Genomic DNA, 17,614 nt, shown 5'->3' on the forward strand with positions numbered 1-17,614 from the left:
GCTAGTATACCCAAGAATGCATAGTCCGCTTCCATTAAAAGACTGACAGTTAACAATATATGTATCTTTTTCGGATGTTGAATTACAGAAACTGAATCATACAGTTTTATCCAAGATACTTTTCAGCTGAACAGGATGAAACTGTGCTTGTATTTCCTAGGTAGCCTTGAATTGCGCAGATTTCTCTTTAATCTTGGTTCAAATGGATTACCTTCTGCAGGGATTTTGCCAAATGGTATAAACAGAACACGTGTGCACTCTATGCAAGTTCGGGACTCAAGACTTAAAGCACGTCTGCCTAAGTTTGTGTAAATAGAGATAAATCGAGATAAAGATTGTTTTATGGAGAGTGGAGAAATCGTAGCACCCTGTCAGTGCCTGCACAAATTCGTCTTATGACTTTTTTTTCATTTGTATCATATTTTACTTGAGTTTCCTAACCGGGAATTACCAAACATGTCTCAAAATGTTTTTCAGCAGTGTTCTTATTGTATCTGAACTGTTTTAACTTATCTGTTTTTTTATGTTTGTTTGCCGAAATTAATATTTTTTGACTGACATTTGTGATTTGCGTTTATTTGTTACTGTACCTGTAAATTTCGTTGCTAGGTTTGTGGTTTTATCAAACTAAAAAAGTGATTTATTGAGAGTACAAAGAATACTTCCCCAGAGTAGCCACAACTCTGAGAACTCTGCCAGAATATATTCTCTCTTTTTTTTTGTTTCAATTGCTGGTTATAAAAAACCTACATTCTTCATTCTCCCTTAAGCAAGCCTCATATAGTTGAGAGTCCAGACCTGTTCTTTCATAGTGTTATGGTACATGCCACTTTGCATCCTCTCGTCACTGCGTTTGATTCCCCCGCGTCTGTGTATGCCTCGTTCTAGGAGCTGTCGCTTAGCTAGGGTTCTGCAGCTTCATCACCTCCCTTGTGTTCACCTAAGATCTGTTCCAGACACCACACTGCTGCTTCGCTCTTTTTCCACATTTAAATACGTTTTAATGACCCACAGTAAATAGGTAGCAGAAAAGCACTGATGATGATTGTTAAAATCATTTCTTAATCATACAGAAAACGTTATTATAAGAAATGTGCACAATGACAACAGGTTATTTCCCAGTAAAAATATTTAGCAAGTACACTACAACATCTCAAAATGGCATTCTACAAAACGTCAAAGGCACATCAAGGAGAATATGCTGCGTTTAGGAGTAATTTGGACAAAGGTGCAATGGTGAGTTGGATAAAAGGTGGGTAGAACAGGTTATTCGTGGTTTAGAGCACATGTTGCTAGATGATTTTACTGATATAAAAGAGGTGCCACCACCTGGCAGGAATTTGTCTGTTGTCGCTTGGCCCAAAATTCGAATTATTTTGTAATATTATAATTATATATAATGTTTGAGCTGCTTGAAATAAGGAAGAGTGGAACAATTCCAGGGCTGTTGGCAAGGATGTGGAGTCCCATGTTCCTGGCCTTGCAGTTTCTCTGCCATTCATTTTTCCTATATCCTGAATAGCAACTATGTTACTCTAATCTGTAACCTGATTGGCTTAAGATAATCAATGTCATCTTCACCTTTCAAGATCATCTGCTAGGAATTCTCACTCCAGGGCAGACTGTCGTCTGTAGAGAAGGCAAATAACATAATGAGAAGATTACTGTTCCATGGAACCGATAATAAGACTTCTCACACTAGAGTTAACTGCCTGCTCAGAAGGCCTGCACTATATCTTCCACTGCCTTTAACTTGATGCCTCATTTACCTTGGCTAGCCAGTGTGCCCACTAACAGGTTTATTGCTCACCCCTGCACTTAATTTAGCCAAACGTCAAGGTTCTCACTGGGATCCTTTCACTTTTATCCATGTTTGCGTGGGACAAAGAATGAAGCAGTGAAGTGAGTCAGCGGGGCGGAAGCTCAATATAAATGAAAAGCAGAATGTTGTGATCATTGTATGCATACTGGTGTCTACCATGCTAATTGTACTGATTCCTGATTATTTTGTTTCTCCCTTTTTCTGTTTTTTTTTTCTTGTGTTCTCCGCTTTTCCCTGGGCATTCCCTTCATGATAATGGGCTCCCGTTACTTACTCTTCACCATTTGTTTCAGTTTTTCTTGCCTCCTGCACACCTAACTTTTTATTTTGTTCTTTACAGCTTCAGCCACTTTCGAGGATTTCCAGATTCGCCCACACGCCCTCAATGTCCACTCATATCGAGCACCAGCCTTCTGTGATCACTGTGGAGAGATGCTGTTTGGGTTGGTTAGGCAAGGCTTGAAATGTGATGGTAAGGAGGATATGAGTGTAAAATTATGAGTGGGCAAGGTAGCTACAGTCAATGCAGACTTGGGCAGAATGAGTCACTGGTACGGTGACTTGTCCAGCATGAGAGTAGGACTGACTAGTTCCAGCAAAACAAATATAGAAAGTGGCCATAGATATGTGCATGGAATGCGGAAAGAGCAGAGGATACCTTCATAATTTTAAGAAGGTGTGGATAGGTGGAAGGAGTACTAGGGAATTGGACGAGGAACACTCAAGAAAGAGAGCAGGGAAACCTGGATGCCAGTGACTTAGCTCCCATGGTGCTCCAGGGTGAGGGGTTCAGCAGGGGGGGGGGGGTGGAGCATTCGGACGTAACTGGCAGGCGAAATGGGGGAAATCGGCAAAATGTTAACTTTTTCTAATAATGTGTCACTAAGTTACAAGTATTTGCATTAGTAATGGAAAAAACTAAAGAATATTTGTTTTAAATGTAAAGCTGATTACAAGTGCATCTAAAACAAAGTAGTTGCATCTGCTGATGAAGGGCTCAGTCACCCCAGTGCGTACTAAACCTAACAAAATGCAGCTTAGTGAAGCGCTCAAAGATCAAGTATGAAAATTGACAAGTTAAACACTAAATACTTTAGAAAACAGATTTAACTCTGGGTTCACTCCTAGAACATGAAAACTCAACATTGAGTCTCTGGAAAACAAATCCTATGAGATGTTGCCAATTACTAAATAAACAAAATGCAGGAAAATCTCAAATGACTTGGCTGCCCAGTTCACTAATGCAGACCTGATATGCAGCCTTGCTGCCCAAGTGACTTGGTGCCTAACCTAAATACTAACTGGTAGCTAAGGAACTTGGGTAACTCATACATAACTGCATTTATAGCTGCCCCCAATTATAGCAAATGGCTGATTAAAAACAAGAAATTTAGTAACTACACATTTTATTACGATGATTTTGGCGCCAATAGATTAGCTAGATCGGGTAGCCACAGTTGCACAACAAATTTATCACTTGAACCAATGAGGTTCTCCTCCAAGTTAACGTATACCAAGTTCCACATGTTGTTTTTATATATACAAAATCTGGGCTGTCTTGGGGGTCCAGAGATCACATTCTCGAAAGGGATTCTTTGTTGTCCTTTGTAACTTTGCAGTAGTAGATTTGAAGCTGGGTATCCTTGATGGGTCACATTAGTTTTTTTGTATTCAGCAATTTAACAATACTGGACCATTTCTGGATTCTGTTTCCTTAATTGATTCACCACTTACAAAAGACCTAAATAAATGTACCATGCAGACTATCAAATGCTACCAGCCATTTAGTGGCCAAAAATCAAATCCTGAGTGATAGGTCAAGTTAAAGATGTGTCTCACTGAGTATTGGCCAGGATGAGGACTAAGAATAGTTTTTAAGTCTGGAAGTGAAGTAAATCGGGAGAGACTGATTTAAAGAACCATAATTTATATAAAGAGAAACTCACTGGTCCGATGGGGAAGTGATGTTAAGGATTGGGCTGTATTGCCTTTACAAGGATGCTAAGTGAGGAGGAGTTTTTCCAGGGAGTAGGGTGAAACTGGAAGTCAGCCATGATGGGAAGGGTGATTGTATGTCAGCTCGTGAGAATGGGGGCATTGCCCATGATAGAAAGGGAGAGTGGGAATCGGCTTAAGTCGAGGCACAAGACTGTCGATTAACCCGATTAGTAAGTAAGACTGGAAATTTGCCAGAATAAGGACTAAGACTGGAAATTGGCCAAGATAGAAATAGAAAGTGTGGATTACCCAGGATGGGGCGAGCGACTAGATTGTTAGATGAGCCTGGGCATTGGCTGGGATGATGATGATGATGAGACAGGGCTTTGTTTGAGTGTTCAGGAAAGATGGGGATTGCTGAGGATGCAGTGTGATACTGTATTGCTCTTTGCATTAAGAATGCAAGTTGGTTATGCGGGGTTTGATTATAAATTACAAAACGTCACATTCCAGGATGCGGGCTGAACTACCACAAGCGATGCGCCTTTAGCATCCCCAACAATTGCAGCGGTGCCAGGAAGAGAAGACTTTCTTCGACTTCTCTCGTCAACACACAGTCGCTGAGGCTTTCCACCACAGAGTCGCTCCCAATCACAGTGGAAGAGGCAGTAAGTATTATATCCAAATTTTGTTGATCTTACTGTCAGGCTACACATTCAGCCTATGTGTGTGTTTTAGAAAACATTAATCACACGGTCAGAGTCAACATGAGTTTATTGAGCTACCGCCGCTCAAAGATAGTCCCAAATTTATCAACACAGCTTGTACATTCAAAATTCTATGGCCAATGTCAAAGCATGACTGCTTGGAGTAGTTTGCATGCTGTTCTCATGCATACTACTACTTTTGTTTGCTGTGTCACTTATTTACATCAGTATTTGAAGGAGCAATATTGGTTAGTCGTTGGATGCTTAAATGTAGAGTCCAGACAGATTTCGGTACTGCAGGTGCACATTATTAATTCACAGATTACCACGTTCGCTTTTATAGTCAGGCTCTTGCACGTGAACCATTGATTTCTTACTCCGAAAAATGCTTCCACGCTAGTGAATGGTGTGCCTTCATAGTAAACACCATGAAATAGAATATTTGATGTTTAGTGTACATATTCTCTTTCACTAGTTTATAGTAAACTATTGATACAGGATTCACAGGCTCCAATTTTATAGTCAGTGCTACACTTGTTGTTCCTTAAGCTCCGTTTGAATGAATTCATCTCTGGGGAGTTTCGTCCAGCTCTCATTGATAACACTCTGTTTCGGTAAAATAAACATTTTGGGTTCACATCCTCCAGCTATTAAGCTCACTCTAGCTTTGGATATTTTGGGTGCCTGCATGTCTTCCTAGCACAGGCCCCAGTAAATTAAGAATGGTAGTGTGAAAGCTGACTGTGCAAGCCGTCAGTAGTTTTAAAAAAGCTGTTGGTAGGTGTCAGGCAATGTTCCAGTGGAAAGAAGGCAGCGGTGGAGGCAGAAAAGCAGTGGTACGCTGCCAGCGCAGAACCCCTTTGTGCACTTGCAGGGCACACGTCGTTCCAGCGCAGACTGATGTAGACCATCGGAAGTCAATGGCATGCTTTCAGTGCAGACCCCATGGGGTACCAGAAGGGAGTTGGAGAAATAGTATGGGGCCTTTTAACCAAAAATGATTTCTAGTAGGCCTTCTTAGCTTTCTTCCAAGTCCTAATTATGATTTTAAATATGTCTGTTGTCGATCTTACAGGTTGGGCAAGGTAACCAACTTTCTTATAATTCACAATGATAACATTTTCAGTCCAGTCTCAGGCGGAGACTCTCGGTCACAAAGCCACACCTGCAGAGACATCTGTCACTCGGTACCTAGTACTTACCTTTTGTTGGGAATTTGGTATTTCCGCTTGGCGGATAGTAACATCAATAAATAATCATGGTGGCTTGGTTGTAAAAAAAAAAAAAAAGGTGGTACCTTACAAATACATGTTACCTGAAAGGCAGGATAGTTGGTAACTTGAGTTGGATGCCTATTAGTGAAGTTTCTTGGAGTGAAAGGTCTAAATTTGTGCAGCATAGTCTTTATTGTGCTATTATAGCGTTTGAATCTTAAGATTTAGGGCTCACTTGCCTTTCCTGAGGGTGTGAAGAAAATGATACTTATAAACGAGATGACACATGATTAAGATTGGTCACACAGTTACGTTTTGTCAATCAGTGGTTTATTCAGTTTTTGTTGTCCTAATAAACCCCTGTCTGGAATTACTACAGTTGTCGTAAACTTTCTATTTGCAGTCTGACTCTAGTACCGCACATTGTGCCCAAAGTCTAGTTCTCTTTTTTTACATGTGATTCTATACGAGCTGATGTTCCTTCTTTAAGTGGGAGATGTATTTATTTTTTTAGAAATTATCCTTCTACAGTTTTGCTTTTGTAATTTATTCGTTTTGGTTAAGTTGTATTGATGTAATAGTGTTAGTTTTCTTTGTGTGAATCGGTTGTAGTCTGTGTTTATTATCTGACATCATAGGCAATTAGAATGTTACTGTTTGAGAGGAGTGGTCAGTTGGCAGAGAGCTAGCAACGTTGCAGGGGACTCCCCTTGGCACCTCTGAATGGTGGCATCGTCAAGAATAAAGCTGATGCGACCATTGCCTGCTTTGTTATCGAGTCTTCATTACAGAATAATTTTTCTTCAGACTTTCTAAAAAATAATACAATTAATTGTCTTACATTAGTGTTAGGTGTTGACATGTAAAAAAAACTATCCTGTGGCCAAACTAAAAACTGTAAAAATATGACATAGTCGTATTCAAAGCTTAAGCCTGGAATAAAGTGAATTAGATTTATAGAAAATTCTTAGATTATTTGCTCCAAGTGAGCATTTACTTTGTATTGGAAATTATTGTAAAGCTTTCAGCATTGACTTCTTATGAGGCAGGAAGGCATTGGATGGCTCCAAACACAACCCACTACTATCCACCATGGAAGTAGCAGGTTAGCAATTCCGCAGTGCAGAACAACTCTTCCACTGCAGTTTGACCCAAGCCATATTAGGTTTACGTTGTAGAGCCTCTGTAGTTTAAGAATAGTTGGTTCCTCTAATGCACTTAGAACATTCAGGCCTCAAGTAACCTCTGAAATCCTCTGAGCATTTTTGTTGCACTTAGTAGATGCAGAAAGGGTGTATTAAGAGAGGTGTTGTATTTGTTCTGCAGTCATCCTTCTTCCTTTATTCCTCACAGCCTTCTGGTGTTCTACAGACTGGGCGCAGCATGACACTCCTTTCAGACAGCTTCTCCCGGGAGCGACGTACTAACTCCACATACATTGGACGTCCAATCGAACTAGACAAGCTGCTGATGTCAAAGGTCAAAGTACCGCACACTTTCGTAATTCACTCCTACACCCGACCAACAGTCTGCCAGTATTGCAAAAAGCTGTTGAAGGGACTCTTCCGGCAGGGACTCCAGTGCAAAGGTATGTTGACAGTGTGGACATGCATGGGAGGGTCAGGGTACCAAGGCTATAGGCATCCCTCAGCAGAAGAAAGAGGCTGCCACAAAAAAAGGGGACTGGTTTATTGCTGAGATCAGTTGGCACCTACAACATTTTGCCAGGCCAATGCGAGGTAGATGTGTTTGACTCAGACTGAGAGAAGGAATTTCCTGATGCAGCTGGTGGACTAGCTATGGCAGAGGAGGATATATACCAGCATGTGGCAGGGTTGTACTGTACATAATGGTCAGCATGTTCTAGAAGTCTCTGAAACCGCTACTTCGATTGCAAATGTCAAGGCTTAAAGCATAGTTTAGTAAATCAGGCAGATTTAAATTTATTGGCGACTCGATGCAAGATGGCCAGTTTTTTCTGGATAGACCAGCTTCTCATGCTGATCACAACCCACTATGTTCTCTGGAACTCGGCAAGGGGTAGCATTAGCTTGAAACATCAGAAGCAGACTGGATGTAAATGCAACACCACTAAAAGTCAATGTGTTTACCACATGTTTCCGAGTCTAAATTTCTGAAGTATCATACATGCCTATTTGTGCACCTATTTGGGCTGTAAGTTCACCCTTCTATATGGTGTTTCAGCTGTTCAGACGATGACAGAAAATAATGATTATGTCTACGGACTTGCTGAGGCTGTCCAAGTTGTTGAGAATAAACAGTGCCCATTTATGTGTGATGAATGTTTATGAGAAAGGCTTATGAGGAAGGATCAGAGACCGGAAGCGGCCACCTGGTCCCCAGCTGTTCATTCTTGTGGTTCTCTTTAGAGACACGTTTGCAGTTCAGGGTCTCGCTTGCTTAACATCCAGCAAGATCCATATTGTTAGTTCCAAACTGTTTAGCTTCATGGATAATGCAAACAGACAGGGCATTTATCCCAAACAAGCTTTCCTATATTTTACTTCTTTATTCGTGAATTTCTCTTTCTCTCTCTTTCCTATTAGTCCTAATATGACTTTACTTATTCCTTGGCAGATTGCAAGTTTAACTGTCACAAGAGATGTGCAACTAAAGTCCCCAATGACTGTCTGGGAGAGACCAGTTTCAATGGAGGTAAGTGATTCATATCCATTGGGCTATCTGTAAGGCATGAATGGATGAGGTGGCAAGTCTCTCCGTGGGGGAAGGTTACAATTTAGGATCCTTCAGGACGCAGTGGGAGAGAAGTGAGACTTAGCAGAGTAGGACAATGCCCCTTGGATCTCCTGTAACAGAGAAGGAATTGATTGATTCACATGAATGGAATTGGCAACCTTAAAGTCTTTTCAAACACCTTCAGTAGAAACTGACAATGACCCTAAGGTCCTTTTGAATTCACATTTAATGCACACAGGTAACATTATTTGCAACTCATAAAATGGATGATGGTGGTGACTTTTGAATGAGTTATATTGACAACCCTGGGGTTCCTAGAAAAGTATGTGATGGCTAGATAGTTGGGTATTAATGTGCAACATGCCTCAGACCACAACAAAGTAAAACTGGAGCAAGGGTTGTCACTTGGGGTAGATTACATTGTTTGGGCATTATGGACGTCTGAGGTCAATGGAGGAGTGTTGGCTTTCAGTTGAGGTGAGACACATTCCTGGGGCTGTTTGAAACTGTAGGTGGAATGATGGCGATTAGTAGATATTCTTGGCAGGCTACGTTCTTAGGAAAGGGGGAAAATGTCTTTCAGCTAAAGGGACAACCTTGGAGCCTGCTGAGAAAAAATATTTAATAACAGATCTGTGGTATATATTTGGGAAGAAACTGCTATCCTTGCCTTTGATGATCTCTCAGGCCTCCTGTGGTCTGATGACCTCCTTCGTGTGAGTCTTATCACAGTGTGCTGCTCTCCATACTGACAGTTGGGTCTTACCTGATAAAAAAGAACCACCAGGTGTTGAAATATGACTTGCAGTCAAGTGACTCCTGAATGCCTTGATTCATGTTTGTATTATTGAGTATAAGCACAGGCAAGTTGTTTTGCGGATTATGGTGAGTTAAATTCCTTAATCCATAACATCTGTGTGGATGACAATGATGGCTTGTTTCCTGTAGATGCGCCAATGGATGAAGGCAGTGAGTATGGTGATTCCGACAAGATGGATGACTCCGATGACTCTGGTATCATCCCAGGGTCACATGCAGAAAATGAGATCCATGGCCACTCTGAGGATGCTGACGATCTCAGCAAATGTGAGAGGTAAATTTATATGCCACCACAGTATGAACCAGTGGCATTACTTGTATCACGCTTGCTTGATTCTAAGTTTTGATCTGCTCCCATAGTGTAGGCTTCTCTAGAAGTGAGGTACTAATTACTACACACTCTTCTCCTGCAGTGGCAGGTAGGAGTGAAGGAAGCTGAAGTGTCCAGAAAATGCGAAAGCTGGAAGTGCTGTTGAATGAGTGAAATAAAGTTCTGTTAATGCGATCTTTTTTCCAGGGACTCAGAGGCTTATTGGATAACAGTCTGGTTCAGAAATCCCAAAGTTACCTAAAAGTTTTACTGTTGGGAGGTATGCCAACAGTGCTTTGGACAGATCATGACATCTGTTAGATTTGCCAGGAGTTCATTCCATATCTTCTAAAGAATGAAGTGGTGGACCAAGAAAGGTTTATAGTATTCAGAGGCTTTGATTACTGGGTTTACTTCGCACTGGGTTATTAAAATCAAGCCCACGGATTCCCCTTTTTGGCAGTTCCTAGACACTACTGAAGGAAATATAACTTCCTGGGTCAAAATCTTAAAACAGGCTCCATAGTAAAGTACACCAAATAATGCCTGGGATAAACTAGAACTAGACACAAACAGGTTGGGAAAACCTGGAAAATAGCCATGTTTAGTACAACTAGGCACAATAAATGTTTTCCCCTGGAATTGGTGAAACAATTTATGCTAGACAACTATAAATTAGAGTCAAATGTACATTTGTGGCTGGAAAATTATATTATTAGAGATTTTTTATGTCACTAGGCATGATGTATCAGAAGGTCTTCAGAGAATGGGAGGTGAATCTGTAGATCCTAGAATCTGGAATTCTCTTGCACCCGAAATGCAAACAAATCCCTCTAAATTAGCCTTCAAGATAAGAGTTAACGCACTGCTACTTGCAAAATACATAGCACTGTCAGAATCACTAAGTACATTTTGTCAAGACCTAATTGGCAATAGTGGTTATATATCTTAAATCAGTAAGTGCACACCACAAAGGAAAGTTGTCTGCAATGAACAACTGAGGACACGCCTTTCCATAGCAGACCCTCAAACTCCAGAGACGTTTGCTCATATCAGGCCAGTCATTTCCACGAAAGAACTTATACTTTCTGTACTTTTGATAGCATTTTTGGCATGCTTACTGACCTATGTTCTATGTAAAAGTCATCACACAATGACAATTGTTTCTTTTTTGTACAGTGCTCTGATACCCATGGGTCATATTAAACTTTTTTATTAAAACAAATTAAAATAAGTCGCAGAACACAAGAATTGCGTTGGCAAAAATGTATCTCCATAAATGCAAGACTGTATCTATCTCCATTCTGTCATTCCTGTTCCAGGAAGAAATTGTACAGTCAGCGAAGGACCTAAATCTGCTTCTCTTTTCCAGCTCTACCTATTCTGATTCTGGCCCTTGTGTGCACTGAGTTTCCTGTGCTGTTGCCGACTCCGCAGCAGCTAGAGCCCTTTAGAGAGACTCGTCTGGATAAATTAGGCTCACTCTATGCTCCTTTATGCCCCATGGAGCCGCAGCGGGCCCCAGTCTATCTTCACATGTGGAACCTTCCCCCTAGTGCAGATTGTCCCTGTTGGGCTTCTGCCTCCCTAGCTGGCACCAGTTCATGCTTTCGCTCGTGTGCCAGAGGGCTCGTCCGTTTCAGTTGCTCCATTGATGATCTTCAATGTAGTGGTGTTAACTCTGGAGACTGCACCGGCTTCCAATATGGAAATTGAATATTGGTCCATGTTAGGCTCTTGTTTTAGGAGATTATTGAGGCACAGCACCCAACTTCGGATGAACCCCAGCTCTTCTGTAGACCATAGTACTACTGCAAGCTTTGTTCAGATAAGATTCAGATGTTGTTAAAGGCCTTCAAAATGTTCTGCGTGATAATTATAAGCAGGTAGATAATAACGTCCCTCCTCATTACACTGATGCAGGCCTATTTGTAAGTCTACAGAATGCCAGTGGCCTGTATACTTTCCCTGAGTCAGGGTTGAACATGCCACAAGGGCCACCTGCAGAGGAGAGTGTCTTTTTTGTCGTATTAGTCTGTAGAGCCGCAGAAGTGCTGAGCCTTCAACTACCTACAATATAGACTGGGGCAAATCTATTGATTGAAATCATACATCCTGGACCTTTTATTTTGGAGCCCTTGCTGGCTTTTAATGAGTCTATGACAGAAACATTGGTCTAAGCTGTGTTTGTCTCCCCCCAATAAGTTTTCCAGTGGCTAGCCGTCCTCCGTTCGTCCCAGTTTCCTGGCTTTTCTAAGCGACCACTAGAATGCAGAGAGCTTGGTGGTGAAAGCTTGCACCAGCAAAGTGATTCCCTACAAATTCCCTACTGCAGCACAGACTGAATCAAAGTGCATTAATTCATTTGGGAAAAGCCATTTCCTCTGCCAGATTCGCTTTAAGGTTTCTAAATGCCATCTGCTTGCTGGGACACTACACACTTCCTTCCCAGATATGGCTAGCAAGATCATGCCTACTATTCCTGATGAACTCTGAAATGCATTTGCATAGATAAAACAAGTTTGACTAGATAGCAGCGGAGTATGTATTGAAGGCCGTTCTAGACACGATGGACTTTGCAGTTCGTGCAGTGGGCACTGGAGTAGTGATCAGGCTTTAAGCCTGGAAGAGCATCACAGGATTTTCTAGGGTTGTGCAAGAATCCCTTATGGATATGCCATTTGATAGTTCCAGGCTCCTTGGTAAAAACACCATCTCTGTTTGAAGTGCTTCAAAGCCAGCCATGCCATGCCATGCCCAACTCTTTGAGCTTGCTTTTTCTGGACTGCCAATTCCACCAGAATTACTAAATGTTTAGAGGACATTCTTGGGGTCTCGACTATCCCCAGAGGAAGTCAGGGCAACCTCAACTCAAGGGCACCTGGTAGCAGAGATGGTGGGGACCACCATAAACAGCAGTCCTCTTTACCTTCCCTGACTGCTGCCAAGCTGCAGTGATTTCCTCACCATGGATATGCAGCCAGTAGGTTTTTACTTGCTCTGGTGGCTTGTATTACCCTCCGGTTAGTGAGTACTGCTAGCATTTAGAATGGTTATGCTCCCCTCATTTTATTTACCATCTTCCTCTCATGTTCAACCTGTATTTTTTCAGAATTCTACAGATTGTTCCTCCATTCCTGCTCACAAATTGCAGTCGGTGGGGACGAAGAATGACAGAAGATGCTACTCCTGATATTTCAAACTCAGACCAATATTAGTTTTCTGACTTCTGAACACCTTCCTTTGGAAGGACAAGTCCAAAATGTTGACTTGGGCCCAGGTCCTTTCTATCCTGGATCCAGGGGATTGGATTGTGTCCTTAGAGTTGCAGCACACATACTTTCTTGTATGTGTCCTGCCATCCCACAAATGCATCCTTAGATTGGTGATAGGGGTCATAACACTTCCTGTTTACTATCCTACCTTTCTGCCGCATCTCGGGTCCTTACTTTCGTGATAACGGTGTCTCTATGCCCATCCTTACAGGTCATGATGTTTTTTACCCATATCTCAATGAATGACTGTTGAAGGCAGACTTACAGCATCATCAGCCTCCGGCAGACAACTGTCACTCTTTTGCCATGCGTGGGGTTTTCATTCAGTAGGTCACCCTAGGCTCTGTGGCATTCAGGTTATGATCCAAATGTTTCAGTGTCACTCCCGGCGTGGATTTCTGAGGCTTCTTGGCCTCCTGGCTTCATGTACATAGACCACTTTCTACTACCTATAGTACAATATCAACTGCCATTCCTTGAAGACAATGCAACAATGTTGTAAACTTTTGTGCATCTTGAATTTCAAACTTGCAGTGAAATGACTTTGCATACCATAGATACAAGTGCCTTGTACACATCCGTCCCATACATTGCAGACTGGAAACTACTGAACGGTTTCTGTTAACCCCAGAACTTAAGCCAATGCCATGTACATTTTTAAGCTGTTGACAACAGTTGGACAGATGTTTGCTTCCTATAACAACGCTTCATTGATGGCATCTTGATCCTATGGAGCATAAATGAAACACTTGGAAGCTAGCATTGAACTCTTGCAAGCATTACACCTCAGAATCAAATTTGCTGTGAAAATCCATCCTAAAGAAATCTGTTTTCTTGATGTAAAAATCCCAATTCTCAATAACGCACTTTAGACTGCTCTCTAAACAAAAACTGCCAAGGGCATTAATCTATTGCACTTGACCAGCTTCCATCAACATAACTGGAAGAGTAAGCCAACTTATGTCAAGAATTGCATTACCGATGATAACATTGATTATGAACCCCGCAAATTTGTTCTAAAGTCCTACAAAGAGGTATCCTCAAGATACATTTGATAAACCAATTGATAAAAAAAAACATTGCAAGAAGCTCATTGCTTATCAATACATTGAAGTCCAATAAGAAGACAATCAATATTTGTTTCCAAATATTTAACGGAAAGTACCAATATGAAAGCTGACATCTTGAAAAATGGTCCCCAAATAGGACCACCAAAGACCCTCGGAGAAATGGGGTTTGTTCAGTATTACAAAACAAATGCTACTGAAGGAACGTCACTTTAAGGGAACAAACTCATGGTCTTTAAGGGAACAAACTCATGATCTTCGTATTTTATTGTAACTGCGTGGGGAAATGAATTAAACCAAAATAAGCAATGTTTATTAACCCCATAACTGATGAGGCTACTCCCCCTAGCCCACCCCCCCCACCCCCCCCCCCCCCCCCTCCATCCTCCGACCCCACCCCTTCCCAATATTACAGAGCCCTTTTTTGGCTATTTTGGGTAGTTCTCGCATAGAGCTTTGTAACTTTTTTCCACATAAGTTAGTCACACCAAATTTGTATCCTTTTTTTTTTCTTCCCTACATCCTGAAGATTCTAAAGGTACCCAGGGTTTGTGGTTCCCCTGGAAGGAAATGGGCTATATTTTGAGTTTTAGGAAAAAAGTGTTCCACTAAAAAGTGTCTGTTTTTTTTGCTGTGCTGAAGTCCCCAGCTTTCAGGAACATACAGAGCTAAATCAAAAAGCTTATTTTTTTTTTTACCATAGGTTTGGCATTTTTCATAGAGGTAACCCATTTTTCCTATTTTTTTGTACTTCCACCTACTTCTCATTTGTGTTGCGAACCAGTGTGAAATCCATAGGTGATCCAGGAAAGCTATAGATTTATGAAAAGTAGACTGCATTCTTAATTCAGCCAGGGGTTATATGTGTAGATCCCTAAACATTTTCCCAAACAAACTGTTGAAATATAGAAATATTAAAAATGAGGGAAAAAAACAGCAAAACATTTGTGTGAACTTTTTCATCTGTAACGTTTTGTCGTGATGGACGATTTACAAAAGTAAAATACCATTACATCCACTAGACCCTTCTGGTTGCGGATATATATATATATATACGGTTTGTAGGTTTTCCAAGAACCCAACATACTCATACCCAACAACTGAGCTGCACCATGCAATAGTTTTTCATTGTGTACGAAGTAAAGCCCAATTCATTGGGTGCAATATGTAGAGTGAAAAATGGGTATCAAGGAAACCTATGTATTTCTGAAGTGGGCACAAAATATGAAGTTTAGGTGCAGTGGTTTATTGTACATCTCTGAATTTGGGGGCACCCGTACTAGCATGTAGAGGGCATTTTTTCAAAATGTCTTCTTTCTGACCCACTGGCTTGCATTTGGAAGGCACAAATGCAGTGAAATCCAATTCCTGTTAACACTTGTTCTACTATTCTATGTTTCCACATATCTCCCAATAGAAATAGTAGCTCACTTGTATGGCTAAGCATTGTGCCTACAACAGGAGAGGGCCCACAGCACAACATGGAGCATCACATTTTTCCTCTGAAAACAGACCCCTTTCTTCCATGTGGATAGCTGTGGATGTTGGACCCTAGCTCAGCCGACAACTAGGGAAACCTAGAAAACCTACACATTTTTTAAACTTAGACATCTGGAAGGAATACAGGGTGGAATAACTTGCATGGCTCTCACCAGTTCTATCTTACCCAGAATCCCTTGCAAACCTCAAACTTTGATTAAAAAACAAATTTTCCTCACATTTCTGTGCAGGAAAGTTCCGGAATCTGATACACAAATGTCCTACTACTCTGCGTTCCCACACATCTCCCGATAACAAAGGTACCCCACTTGCGTGGGTGGGCCAAAAGACCACAGCAGAAAAGCAGAAAAGGCCCTAAAGCTCTATGCTGGGAGGTCAGTAATCGGGTTAGCTGATGTAATTGGGCAATGCTGGGCCACCACCCCTTGGAAACCTACCAATCTCAGACATTTATGAAAACAAGACATCCAGGAGATTCCACAGCGGTGTGCCTTGCATGAATCCCATAAGGGTTCTTATTCACAGTGCCCTGCAAACCTCAAATTATGGATACAATTGTGCATTTTCTTTACATTTATGATGGAAACTTCCCGAATCGGTAGGAATCCACAAAATTAGGACTTCCACTGACCCTGGTTTGATCTATTCTGGGGCAGGTGTATGGCTCAATGCCAGGGTAGGCTGCCCCTCCTTTTGTTTGTTTTGGTGCTATTTTGAAATCCCTAGTGTTTAGTGGGCTTTCTGCCCCTCCCTCCTTCCAGGGGCAGATTAGGAGTGAATACCCCTAGCCTCTCCAGGGGTGTAGAAAGTTTGTCGGGCCCCGGGGTGGGGGCCAGCATGGGCCAATGCCCAGGGTGGCCGATTTCATCCAAACAAATACTGCACAAATGCAGTCCTTTGTGTGTAGTGGACTTTCTGCCCCCAAACTGGGGTGGGGCAAATTTGGGTGAAATTACCTCATCCACTTCCCAGGGTGGGCAGAATGACTGTTAAGTGCTTTTTTGAAGTGGGAGATGGCTTGGTGGACAGACCCTTCCCCCATTTTTAAGTCTCGTCTAGGTAGGGCACATGTGTTGATCTAGGAGGGCCTTTAGCCACATGTCTGGTCCTTTTCAAGCACACTTGTGCTTGTTGTGGCATCCACCTTGCGGGAGCGAGCAGCGGCACGCGTGCTAATTGACCACTGCTCACTCCCACAAGGCGGATGCCGCCACCAAAAACATGAGTGTGCTTGAAAACAGCTGGTGCTTGTTTGAGTTTCAGCATTAGTCATTCACAGTCATTAAACAGCGCGGGCCACGTTTTCTTTTTTCATTCCCCTCCCCTCACTCTCTTTCGCGCACCCTCTGTCTCTCGCTCTCTCTTTCTTGTCGCAGGTCGCACAGAGACAGCAATTCGTCTTACAATTTTCTTTGTAACAACAATTAACAATAGCCTTAATATAAGGCAGACACTACTGAGCCCAAAAATATCACATTATAAGTTTTCTCTTGTGCAGGCCTCTCTCTCCAAAGTGTCCCATCACATTCATTGCATTATGATTGCATGTTACTTTCCTACTACCAGCTGCGGGGCATGAAGTGCATTGAATAACTCAAGCAGTGTCCGTACTTTATCTGGCGCGGGCCGTGCTTTTTTTTCTCATTCCCCCCACTCACTCTTTCGCTCGCACTCACACCACTCGCACCATCACATCCACCACATCCACCACCACCACCACCATCACATCCACCACCACCATCACATCCATCACCACCATCACATCCACCACCACGTCTTCCACCACCACGTCTTCCACCACCACGTCTTCCACCACCACGTCTTCCACCACCACGTCTTCCACCACCACGTCTTCCACCACCACGTCTTCCACCCCCACGTCTTCCACCCCCACGTCTTCCACCCCCACGTCTTCCACCCCCATGTCTTCCACCACCACCACGTCCACCCCCACGTCTTCCACCACCACATCCACCACTGTCCACCACCACCACGTCCACCACCACCACGTCCACCATCACCACGTCCACCATCACCACGTCCACCATCACCACGTCCACCATCACCACGTCCACCACGTCCACCACCACATCCACCACCACATCCACCATTACATCCACCAATACCACCACCACGTTCACCACCACGTCGTCCACCACCACATCATCCACCACGTCGTCCACCACCACCACGTCGTCCACCACCACCACGTCATCCACCACCACCACGTCGTCCACCACCACC

The 17,614-nt window shown here is 42.5% G+C and overlaps 1 protein-coding gene across 1 annotated transcript in view; it reads left to right on the forward strand.

Moving 5' to 3' along the window:
- Nucleotides 1-17,614, forward strand: part of PRKD2 (protein kinase D2) — a 369,389-nt gene that overhangs the window by 254,133 nt on the left and 97,642 nt on the right. The window contains exons 3-7 of the mRNA XM_085625665.1: nucleotides 2,163-2,294; nucleotides 4,274-4,428; nucleotides 7,035-7,269; nucleotides 8,280-8,357; nucleotides 9,348-9,492. Of these exons, the coding sequence (XP_085481791.1) occupies nucleotides 2,163-2,294; nucleotides 4,274-4,428; nucleotides 7,035-7,269; nucleotides 8,280-8,357; nucleotides 9,348-9,492 (745 nt within the window). The remainder of the gene's footprint in view (nucleotides 1-2,162; nucleotides 2,295-4,273; nucleotides 4,429-7,034; nucleotides 7,270-8,279; nucleotides 8,358-9,347; nucleotides 9,493-17,614) is intronic.

The sequence above is a fragment of the Triturus cristatus genome, chromosome 9 (genome assembly GCF_964204655.1).
Source record: "Triturus cristatus chromosome 9, aTriCri1.1, whole genome shotgun sequence".
NCBI lineage: Eukaryota > Metazoa > Chordata > Amphibia > Caudata > Salamandridae > Triturus > Triturus cristatus.